Raw genomic sequence first — 12,693 nt, forward strand, 5'->3', positions numbered from 1 at the left:
CTATTTGTGTTGGGGGGGCCCGACTTCTTTTTTTCTCCAAAGGGGGGGCCTGACAGAAAAAGTTTGAGAAACACTGCCTTAATCCATGAGTTTATCACACTTTAACAGCGGGGCATATCATGGGACTGGTGTTCCAAACTAAACTTACTGTCTGTAAATCTCATAAGCGGAACATAACTACTAACGGACTACTAAAAAACTCTTATAATCTGGAAAATTGTAAAAGTAAATTAAAGATTCTGCTTTTGGCAATAAAATGAAGGTATGTATTACATATTTAAGTAAACTGTGCACAGGAATATAATGCACTGTTAAGCAACTGTAAAAGCTTACAGTAGATGAGAACCTGGAACAAAACCTTGCTTTTCTTCAAACTTTACTTTTCAACTAGCACGTAGTATGAATGCATCTTAAGCAACAGATACACGTATAGCAATTTGTTTCCTAAATTGGAGTTAATCTTCTGTGCAGGTCTAAATTCTACATTTCAGCTACAAATCATCAGCTTCAGCTGCACTCTGTCAAGCTCAGCTGTGCTTTTAGCTTACTAATATGCTAATGTTCACCTGCTAACTTGGCGTTCAGCTCAAAATTGAAGACTGGAGGTTGGGGCGATTTTTTTTTTTTAATTCACATATAATTGTTGTGAAGGAGTTAACCATTTATCTGTACCTACTATAATTAGGTAATGTTTCTTTCACTTTTCATAAGGTGCATGTTTTCTACTGCTTTTGCAACCGTTTACATTAATGAAGCAGCTGACCCTAAGCTTACCCTTAGCATGAGCTTTTTTCTAGAAAAAAAGGGGATGTTACTTCAAACATTACTGGATCAAAGCCAGACTGTCAGTGGGGTGGATTTACGATGAAATCCTAGTGAAGATGCCACTTCGGCCCTTTTGCAGTTATCACCTAACTAAGTAAATGTTAACATGTACTTACATGTGTATATGTTGCTCAGATTTCCCTGCAAAAAGAGGTCCTCTTCATCTTTACTGCCCTTTGGTAATTGTCAACACTTTAAACACTGTGTCACTTTTTCCTTCCCTGACTACAGGCGAAGCAGTTAGACTGATTAAGTATGACTGCTGAGCAACTCGGTATGAATCGAGTCATTCTATAAGAACTCGTCTGAGAATCTCAAGCTAATATGGGCCTCAGGCATCAGGGGGGGCAGTAAAATAAATATAAAAGTTTCCTTTTTCTCAGCAAAGGCTGTGCTGACTCAAAGGCAAAGCTTGAACGTCACTAAAACTGAGGATCATTGATGCATGTTTTTTCATGTTATCCATTACTGATGAATTAAGTAACCTCAACGACTCAATAAAAGGGACCTAAGAGACATCATTACTGGGGAATACAATATCCTTTTTTTGAACTACAGTCACTCATGTCGGCTGAAGCATCATCTCTGTGTTAATGATATGAAGTTAAGCAGTGACTGTACAGAATTGGATCTACCCTGCTCACGTCTTGTTGCTGCTCATTAGACTGTACAGTAGTCCACTGTGTGCTGCACTGACTGAATGACTCAAGGCTTTAGTGTTGCTTCACTGATCCATTTGAACACCTCAGTGAGCATGGATTTACAGACATTCATGTGCTTCTCACTATGCTGTCGCCATACCACTGGTGTGTTTCCCCACGTACATGCTATGCACTGTACTTCAGCCGCACAGTGCTACAGTGCCAACCAGAAAGCTAAGGTCTGTGCTGTAAACACACCTAACAACAACATCAGACGACAAAAATACAAAGTCAAATTCCACACGCTGAAACAATAACGCTCCTGTGAATATTTAGTGTGAATGCTGTGGAGAAGCATTCCACTATAGTTCTTCAAATCTTTATATCTTCTTCTTCTTATTTCAACCAATATTTTTCTGTCCGATAACTTCAGCCTACTTTCAGCTACAGAAACCATTCAAATGTCAAAAATATTTAGCCTTTTCAGCATATGATAGGAAACTTTCAACTTCTTCCAAATACTTTATGAAATATTTAGCTTTTTTCACCTGTAACTCAATGGGAGGAACCCTCAAATCCTCTTTTACCTACACCTTGCGCCAAATGCTTCTCCTTCCACATACTTTCAGCTAGGGACTTCATTCCAACTTTAAAATGATCACAAGACCCTCAGCTATAACACTTGTTCTTCAGATTTTTCATATCTATATACACTTTATACATCTATATACACTTTTTAAGATATTTAACTTAGTTTGGAGCTCGGTAAAGAGGCCTTCTTCAGATTTTAACATTAGTGTGTACTCAAACTTCACATGTGTGCTAACAGTCCAGCCGTGAAGACATCTAGGTGACAGTTTTGAGATTTCTTCAAATGTTGTTGCCATGGCAACACAATGCTCACCATGAAACACGGTTGTCTCATAACTTCAGGGGAAATGCTCCAAACGGCCCAGAACTTCACAGGTTTGGTAACGATGCAGCCATCAACACATCTAAGCGTATTATGGAGTTTCATCAAATGCCGTTACCATGGCGACAGATCACTCACCATCAAGTTAGTTCAAAAGTTTGCAGTTAAAATATTCTGATGCTTTTCAAAGCCTTTTTACTTTCTTTTCTTCTCTTAATACACATTCATTCACTGCGACGTACATCTGATATGTAAATCCTTCAGCCTACTTTCAGCTATAAACCATTCAACTATTAACTTATTCAGCTATTTCAGGACATTGAGGCTATACATTTTGTTGTTTATACCTTTTAAAACATTTTCTTTTAAATATTAAGTTTCTTCACTATTTTTCCTACTCTTCCAGTTTAACATATCAATTTCAAGTTTCCAAAAAAGTCATTGCAATGCGTTTGAGCTGTAACAATTTTGATTCAAATCATTTCACTTTTCTGCATTTCTCCGCTAAGTTCAGCAACACACTTACTTGGTCTCTGTAGCTAAAAGCAGCTACAGAGACCATTCAGCTAATAAAATATTCAGCTTTTTCTTCATTTTCAGCAACAAATGAACACACTTTACAGCATTCGCACATATTTTGAGCAGGAAATGCATTTTCTAGTTTAATCTATGACTCAAGTTTGCTTTCCCTTTTCATGCATTCTCAAACTCAGGAAGTTGTGATGGTCTTAGAGAGTTTGGAGAACATTTTATTTGTAAATAAACTTGAATTAATGTGTTTGTAGTAGATTATCTTTAGCTCTGGTGTTATCAATGTACTGCTTATGATATCCTCCCTATACCTTAAAACCCTGAATACAATATATTTGGGATTTTTCAAACATAATCTTTTAGCTCTCTGTTATTGGTTTGTGCCCACAGTAACACACATTATTTACTTGGGTCAGAATGTTAATCCTAAAGAAGCGGAGCTGTTGAATGACATACTGTAGCTTTACAGCACTGAACAACCACAAAGATAAAGAAGAGTTTCAAGAGATGCAATGACACAGAGAGTCTACTAGATGAGCAGATATCCACACACACACACACACACACACACACACACACACACACACACACACACACACACACACACACACACACACACACACACACACACACACACACACACACACTTCAACTGAGTAGTTTCTAAAGAGCCACAGTCCTACTACATTTTATGAAGCAAAATCTGCCCTCTGACAACAACAAGTACCTTTTCTATTCAGATAGTAGCTATTTTGTTACAGACACCGTTTAAAGTAAGTGAAGGATTCCTCACGTGACAGTGACTCTTTGTGTGTGTGTGTTAGAGAGGGAAAGGGACAGGAGAGCACGTGCCAGGCAGGGCTGAGCTATTAGCAGGCCACTTGAGAAGGCTTATGTAACAGCGCTGTGGCTGCTGCAGTACCTGCTAGGCCTGTAGTCGCTGTCATCATTTTACACACAAACACCCACACACTAATTCCCATCCACATGCACAGCACACCAGAGCAGACACTCAGTGTAACGCGATCCTACTCTTTTGCTTGGCACCACATCACTCTATCCTACCAGATGCACTCATTATTCTAGTCAATGTGTGTGCGTGTGCGTGTGCGTGTGTGTGTGTGTGTGTGTTTTCTTGAGGTCATCGGGTTTCAGCTCTTTTCCATCAAGGAGAGGGGAGGGCAGAGTTTTTATTAGGACAGTAGCTTCATGTTGTGTAGTCGGCCCAAAAACTGTTGTGCAGTGTTGCAGGAGATTACTATAAAGACGGAGCTTTATAAAGACGGAGCTTTATAAAGACGAACTTCTGGCTCGGCTAGGAGAGGGCAGACAGCGCAGCATCACAGACTCCTATACTTTCTAATTCAACAGTTTTGACATTACAGCTTCTGCTAGTGAACCAAATATTTCTTTCATCCAGAATCACTGTGTGAGATTATTAAGAGTCTGAACTCAGCTTTGGCACATTGAATAAATAGATTATGAACAGCCTCATGTACGTAGTTGTTGTCACTTACTTGACGTCCATAAAGTTTGATGCATATCCAGATAAAGTATATTTTAACTCTATTTAAACAACTTATATTAAATTGTATTTCTGCCGGGTGAGGTTTCTTTGGTGCTTAGTTCATTGTTCATGTTACTTCTAGTCTATTCCACATATGTATGATTCAAATGCATTTGACATTTGGGATAAACCTTGTTGGATGCTGTTTTTATATCATTGGTTGTCTTTACATTTTTCTTTTTTGGTAAGATGTATTGAAGGTTTAACCTATAACATTGCTTTTACATGAACTTGCAAGCAGGTGAGGTTTTAGCAGAAGCCCTCAGTCTGTTTATCTTATGTCCTGCAACATGAGAGCCTGTATACAAAAAAAACAACGACTATTTTAAGGATATTCTGGGGCTTTAAAATAATTTCCCCATTTCATAAGGATCATTAAAGATTCACTTTCAATAAAAAAGAAACAATTGCTACTTTAAGTAACAAAATGGAAACAAAAGTGGGTTCAGCCAATGTTTCTCTCAGTGTGTGTTTCTGCTATGCAGCACTGTAGGAGTTGTTTGTATAATTTGCTGACTCATCATTGCCTCATCACACAGTGATACCTTGGCCCCGCATCAGAGAGGCGACCTGTTGGAAGACCTGCTTATGCATATTAATTCAATGTCTGTCACCTGTTTATAATGCAAATTGCTCATTATCACGCCGCCATTCTTATGCCCATCATGGCCAAATGTTAATCACAAAATGTGCCATTGTACTCTGAGGCTCCATTTGAATCCATTAACCTAACGGCAACACCTTTAGTTACCCTTACATCCTTCAACTTCTTGTCTGTGTGTCAGTGCAGCAAGTTGGTGCATTGATGATAATAGAGCAGGACTGGGTTTAATTACTATTTAACCACACTGTCTCCCAGCAGGTTAGGAGCTCAGCACAGTGAAGACTACCTGAGCACGGAGCCATCTCTCTCCAGTGGCGGGGGGGGCGGGGGGAATAAATTGGGATGCTTGGCACAGGCTAGAGGCTCAGTCTCATTTTTCAATCGTTCGTCTGCTGTACAGCCTCACGCATTTCTAGACCACTGCGCAAGTCTGCCAAGTGAGCAAAGCTGCAAAACTTTAAGACTCCAACACTGAGACAATCTGTATGCTGTCTGCCGCGGCTGGCCAGAAAATATGAATTAAGGGGCGAAAAAAAAGTGTTTGTTTGTCCATATGTTTCTGGAATAATAAACAAACAACTGTGGTTTGGGTGTTTTTATGTATTTGTGTGTCATCTAGATAAAATGTGCAGTCTCATATTACTTTTTACACTTGCAAACAAATCAACTGCTTTAATGGTCAGGCAGCTTTGTGGGAACACATTTTTAGGAGGAATAAAAGATGTGTGTGTTACAATTTCCTGTTTGTGCAATGCATGTTTGTTTTGTTTACTGACCGCTATCATCTGGGCCACGTAGCTCTCAGGGCCGGTGTACTCGGTCGGATCCTTCACCCTCACCAGAACCAGGAAGTAAAGGTAGTGCCACATGTTGTGTTCGGATTTAATGTGCTCCTCAAAGGACACCGTCTTGTTATCAAATTTGTCTCTCTCCAACCCTGCAAGAGATTTGTTTGGTTTAACATAAGATATTCCAAACATACTTCACTGTCATGTGCATACAGAGTTGGGTGAACCACATAGCTGTACACACCACAGATGAAACAGGTGGTTTTCAGGATCTCCTCCTTCCTCTGTTTTTCACTTCTCAAGTCAGCGAAGGTGTCGATGATAACACCAAAGATGAGGTTAAGAACGATGATGATAACGATGAAGAAGAACAGAAGGTCGTAAACCACCCGGGCCGCAAACAGAGGCTCCTGGATGTTGCGATTACAGGGAAAAAAAGTGAAAAGAGTGCATATTTAAACTTTCACCTAGACTTAAATTAATCTTGAACAGAAGCTACTGTAGCAGTAATTTATGTATAGTTCAAGTCATTAAAAAGAGACATGGGGTATTAAAAAATGATTCTGTTATAAGTAGAAACACTTCATTCATGTTCATATTTAAGCCGTATTACCTCTTTGGAGGGTCTCCGGAGGATGTCTCCCACGCCTCCTCCATTACGTAGTCCCTGGTTCAAAACTGTGATTATACACATGAGCAGAGTGTCGCACACCCGCTCCGTTCCATCGTCTATAACCAGACACATACATAGAGACAAAATGCTTAGAAACATGAAAGAAGGGAAAAATGTGCAATATTGGCTTCTAAATATCTACACAAAATATTCAACATGAGTACAAATCATTAATCTGAATACAACTTGAAGACATTAAATTGAACTAAGAATGTGTGAAAGATGTTAAGGACACTCAAATTCAAGCTCAGGAAAAACAGCCCGACTTATTTCAGATAATTATCACTCAGCTGACTTTGATAACTTTGATAATAAAACACCTTGTGAGCGGAACAGCTGATAATGATGTGACTATAGATCTGGGGCCGTATTCACAAAGGATTTTAGGGCTAAAAGTAGCTCCTAACTGGCGAATTTAGGAGAAACTCCTAAGCATAATGGGCGTGTCAGTCTTAAATTTAGGACTCCTAATTTTATTCACTAAGAGCAATTCACAAAGTATTTTAAGCCTAAAAGTAGCACCTAAGTCTGGGAGAGCTTAAAAGTCCTCGAGAGGACTCCTAACTCAGTAAGACCTATTCACAAAGAATCTGAAAATGGCTGAGAGACTAAATGTTTTGGAGACAATGGAAGACTGTGAATTGATCAAGAGATATAGGCTAAATCGTGAGGGTATCAAACTTGTTGTGGAATTAGTGCGGGATGCAATAACATCCCTGACTAACAGGAATAACCCGATTAGTCCGGAAATAAAATGTTTGGCAACACTACGATATTTAGCAACAGGGAAAATGCAACTTTGCAATGCCGACGATTTAGGAATATCGCAACCATCAGTCAGCTGTGCCATAAACCAAACCATCAACGCGCTCTCTAGACCACATATCATCCAACAGTTTATCCGGTTTCCTTTGGACAATCAACAACTACACAGGATCAAAGCCAACTTCATGGCAATGCAGGTATGCCCGGTGTGGTCGGTGCTATTGACGGGACGCACATAAAAATAATTGCGCCATCAAAAGATGAGGACGTGTTCGTCAATAGAAAGAAAGTACATTCCATCAACACGCAGATTGTTTTCATTCATCATGATAGGGGGACTTGAACGGCGGTATGGGCTGTTATTGAAAGTGTTTAAGTGCTGGAAATATGCTCATTGGATAATAGTTTGCAGGGTGCTTTTAATTGCCTCCTCGATTTAATGCAATTTACGTATTATTATTGTTTGCTCTCTCTCTTTAACGTGCATATACAACGTCATTATCGTGGTCTGCACAAACTTGTCATCATGTGTGTATTCTGCTAACTGCACTGTCCATAACTATTTGATAGGAATACATTTCTAGCCTAGGCTATTTCCTTGTTTTTCGGTGATTTAGTGGGCTCGTTTGTGGGATGTTGCGGATGAGTTTCACCGAGACCGCCTACTCTGAACAACCAATCACCGTACTGACCGCTTCTAAACTCATGCACGAGAATCGACGTCATCCATGGCAACGGCGCGTCACTCTTAGTTCAGTTAGTGATTTATCCTTAGTATGAGTAGGTCTCAGCGGCTTTGTGAATAACTTTTAAGAAAAAACTCCTACGTAAAATGTTTTAGCGCGAGTTAGGAGCACTCCTAGCGGTAAGATAAAATGCTTTGTGAATACGGCCCCAGATGGATACCTTCAACTCACTCCCCTCCTCAAATGTGAGAAAAATAAAATAATTTAACCTCAATAAACTGTTATTCATATCTCATAAAATGTACTTTTATTCTAAGTATAAAAATGGCATGCAGAGTTTGACTGCTGTGGAGACAGAGGGGGTAGATGATGCGAGATCACGTGTGGCCTTACAGGTGATCGAGGGAGATGCGGGAACACAAACAAGAGAGTGAGTCACCCCTCTGCCTCATCAAGTTTCTTTGTGTGCACTCGCTGTGTGTGTGTGTGTGTGTGTGTGTGTGTGTGTGTGTGTGTGTGTGTGTGTGTGTGTGTGTGTGTGTGTGTGTGTGTGTGTGTGTGTGTGTGTGTGTGTGTGTGTGTGTGATAACCTTTCATGAACTAATTACTGTGGGAAAGGTAAAATACACAACCACATCTCGATGAAACCAAAAAAAACTTTGATCATGTCAACTCAGCAGTTTATTATGAGAAGTAAAATAACAAAAACTTACCAGGACCAGGTTGAGGTGTTGAAAGTGGGCAGCTATCTTTTGTACATGAGCCAGCAACTTCATTGTTACTCAATTGATCCCCTTTTCCTTTTCAAAGAGAAAAAACAAAAGGGGAAATTATGTGAAGTTGATTAATGAGCACCGATTATTTCTAAATGAGAAAACATGATTAAATTGTGCTCTGGCGTTAAAACTCCTTCCCACTAATTTTCATTAGCTCCGGTAAAAATCAGTAAGAAAGATTTAGTCAGATGTTATGTAAACTGAGACGGCAGCTGCTGGGTGGGCGGCAAAGTGTTGCTGAAAAAACCTGAACAAATCATTTGCACATCGGTAAAGCCCCGAGCAGCAGAGGAGCCGTGCTGGAGTGTGACAGAGAACTGTACACCTGATCCAGTGTCAACAGAGAGGCTTTCTTTCCTGACAGAATGGAGGACAGAGGGCAAGGCCGGGAGACAAGAGGAAGAGGAAGAGAGGGGGGGCGGAGCAACTGAGGCGGGGGGCAGGGGTCACAGCCTCGGCAGCAGTGTGGACAGGGTGCTCTCTGATGCCTATGCTCGCCCCACAGTTCACGGAGAGACAGGAGTGAGTGAGCGAGGCTGCTTACATAAGCCAACACTGCCGTGTCTGCTGAGCTCTATTCAGCAAAACACAGGATGGCGTGGCCACCAGGTTATGCAACAGGTGCACATGTGCACATGACCGTTGGAGCAATGTGCAGAAACTCATTAACACACCCACGCTCTCCACAGTGTTTTCAAAACATGTGCCTGGGTGTGTATATACAGTTCACCGTACATTTCCAACACGTTTTATGTGGTCATTGTTCAGAGCAACGTTATTTCTACAGTTCCTATCAAGAAATATAATTAAATAAAAGGAGAAATAAACAATAGCTGAAAGTTACTGTGAATGTTAAAGTGTCTGATGCACCATGTATAGACTGCCCAGTCTGCTGCTTATCTTGTATTTTGCACAAGGTTTGAAACTCATTAACTTTTCAGATTTACCACGAGTAATTGATACGTCTGGGGCAGAAAATGATCAACACAGACGTTTATGAGGGCAGTGTAAAAGAATGCAGGTTCAGGAGATGTTTCAGGTTAACTAAGGTTAAATTCAGGAGGAGATCAGCCTCAGAAAATACAAAAAATAAGTATAAAGTCACGAGCACTCTCATAATTCTGTCTTTTTTTGTTCAAAGTATTTTGGAGTCGTTTAATGCAGTATGGACCTGACACGAGGGGGAATTGTAAGACTTTATCAGGAATATAGCAACTACATGGCCAGTGAATAAATATTAGAGTTTTTTTTGCAAAGACAAGAGTTAAGCTCCACCAGGTGTCAGGTACAATCTACTAATAATGAATAAATTGTTCAAGATACAGTGTTTGGTCCCTTTACTCTGCGAGGCGCAGTTAAGAATCACTTAGAGTGTTTTAACAGGTTCTGACCTGGTGTAGGAAGACGGTCGACCTCCATGCGGAAGTCATCCTTAAGGAAGAGGAAGCCGATGATAGAGAAGAAGTAGACGAGGAAGATGGCCAGAACAGCTGTCAGAATAATAGAGCGGCCATTCCTGGTCACACTCTTTATCACGTTGAGCAGAGTCTCCTCTCGGATCACCAGGTCAAACAACTGAAAGGAGATCAACATTAGCAACCGTTTATATCTGAAGTGCAAAACTAATCAATCGTTCACACTGTAATTGAACTGACATTTTTGAGACATTTCTTACCAAAAAGCTGTAGAAGAACTCGTGCACAAAGAGACCCAGGACGCAGATGATGGCGTAGCCCAAATGGTAGATGAAGAGCATGTCCATAACAACTGCTTTGTAGCCTCGGGTGAATGTCCCCTGGTTCCCCACAAAACTTACAAGAAAGACCAACTTGTTGAACAGCTAAAAGGGAAGAAAAGAGTCATGAAGACACTTGCTTTGATGTGTGGGAAGACAAACATGGACATTTCCCCCAGTAACACTACTTACATTGACAGCACCCAGCAGCAACAGAGCAGGGGCGAGGCCCATAGTGTAGATGGCCCGTAGGATGAGGGAGACGAGGAGGAACAGGATGCCCAGCGGCTTGGGTAAGAAGGCAAGTAATGAGGTGAACACCCCCAGCGCCACCCACAGCGAGATATTCCAAAAGGGGGACAAGGTGCCTGGTCATGAGAAAAAAAGGCAGAACTTAAAGTAGCGCACATCAGTGCTCTAAAATATTGTGGCATTTCTCTCATTAATTATTCACCTGAGGTAAGAGCTTAACTTAGCAAAACAGAATGAGAGGCAACACTTTAAAATGTCAAAACAGTGGTCCGCAGGGACGCTCAGCTTCATCACTCAGAACTGCTTTTTCCGCTCGCATTGTAAACCATTGAACTGAAGCTCAGGATTCTTTATGAAACTCCAATGCCCTGATCCTTTACTGATTAGAGAGGCTTCTTCAGGAGAACACTTAAATAAGGGAAAAACAACATTTGAGCACACTATAACACAAAACCGCATTTTGCTCCCATCCGTGTTAGATCTTGAAAAGCCCCAGATTGTGACTGGTATTGAAGTGGCACATTAAACAACACCTGAATGCACCTTCCCTATACTGCAGATCAATGCCATATAAAGACATGAAGTTGGGTAGTAACCAATTAGGCCATTTACAAAAAGACACTAAAACCACCTGAACAAAAGGCCAATAGCTTTTGCCATATTGTATGAAAGTACAATTTTGATAATTTGCTTCTCCTGGGCATGGGCTTACATGGGCTTGCACCTCCCACACTGAGTCAGTTCATAATACGGACATGGTAATAGCAGCAGGGCAACAAGGGAAACTACCAGAGGGGAGTGCTTTGTAGGGCTGATCAATTAATCGTATTTTAAATCGCAATTACGATTATGGCTTGCAACGATTACGAAAACAACGTAATCGAAATAAAACGATTATTAGAAACGTTATTATTTTTTCAAACACATTTAGTTTTTTTATTGGTTTTTCAGTTGAATTATACTTAAAGTTCAGGGTAATCAACTGTTAAAAACATACTGTTCAACATTTTTTTTCTTTTTTTTTCAATGTTTTCAAAGTAAATGGATAATTGTGATATCAATTATTGACCCAAATAATCAAGATTATGATTTTTGCCATAATCGAGCAGCCCTAGTGCTTTGGTGCAAAAGAGACAACCAAAGTTTGAGTAAACAGTTATTTCAGTCAAGGCAACCCACTCCCTGAAAAGTATTTATTTTGACATACTGTAAGAAAGCACTTCTTAACTTACCTTTAACATAAACTTAAGAGATGGCAAAAATTACATCAGACCTGCAATCATAAGGAACCAGAATACCTCGTATTTCATGTTTTAAAATATATTTGCTACTACTACCACTACTACCTTTGTAGTAGTATCATATCCTGCCCTGTACATCTGAACTATCTAACTAATTAGCTGAATAGCAAACTCTGAGATGCTGATTAGTGTGCACATTCCCATGTAAATAAATAAATAAATAAATGGAGTGATGGAGGCTCTGTACCACCACGCAGGTGTTTTCAGTTAACCTGACTGATTACACCTCTGGGTGAAGTTGTGCAGAGCTACAACAGGGGAATCACATGGGTGAATACCAATAAAGATGATTAAAGTGAGGCACATGATATACAAACACTGCTACGGACAAAAGTCAAACCAGGCTAAAAAGTGTACTGCGGCTCTTTATCACTGTTACGTGCTCCCTTCCTTGTTGGTGCACCTGGTCTGCCCCTGGCTCCGCCTCTGCCCAGGTGTTCCTAGATTCCACTCAGCCGGGATATAAGGAGAGACTGGAGGAGAAGGATCGGTCGCCTATCCTAATGCCGGAAGACTCTGTTCTTTTGACGATCTCTCTGCTGCTTTTGAGCTATAGACCCCATTGCTGCTGATGTTTTGATGTGTAGCCTGGAGGACCTGGTAGTCTAGTTTTTGTGGCTTTATTTTGTTTCCCAT

At 40.5% G+C, this 12,693-nt stretch overlaps 1 protein-coding gene across 1 annotated transcript; it reads right to left on the reverse strand.

Moving 5' to 3' along the window:
- Positions 1-5,731: 5,731 nt before the first annotated feature.
- On the reverse strand, positions 5,732-10,872 carry LOC104961474 (inositol 1,4,5-trisphosphate receptor type 2-like; the record flags this gene model as incomplete). The annotated part of the gene is made up of 7 exons (XM_010789768.1): positions 5,732-6,018; positions 6,114-6,279; positions 6,483-6,598; positions 8,707-8,793; positions 10,161-10,344; positions 10,445-10,609; positions 10,697-10,872. Coding segments are annotated over 7 exons (1,181 nt in total), but the record flags the coding sequence as incomplete, so codon positions are not given.
- Between the last annotated feature and the right edge of the window lie 1,821 nt (positions 10,873-12,693).

The sequence above is a fragment of the Notothenia coriiceps genome, unplaced genomic scaffold (assembly GCF_000735185.1).
Source record: "Notothenia coriiceps isolate Sejong01 unplaced genomic scaffold, NC01 NC01_scaffold00033371, whole genome shotgun sequence".
Lineage (NCBI taxonomy): Eukaryota > Metazoa > Chordata > Actinopteri > Perciformes > Nototheniidae > Notothenia > Notothenia coriiceps.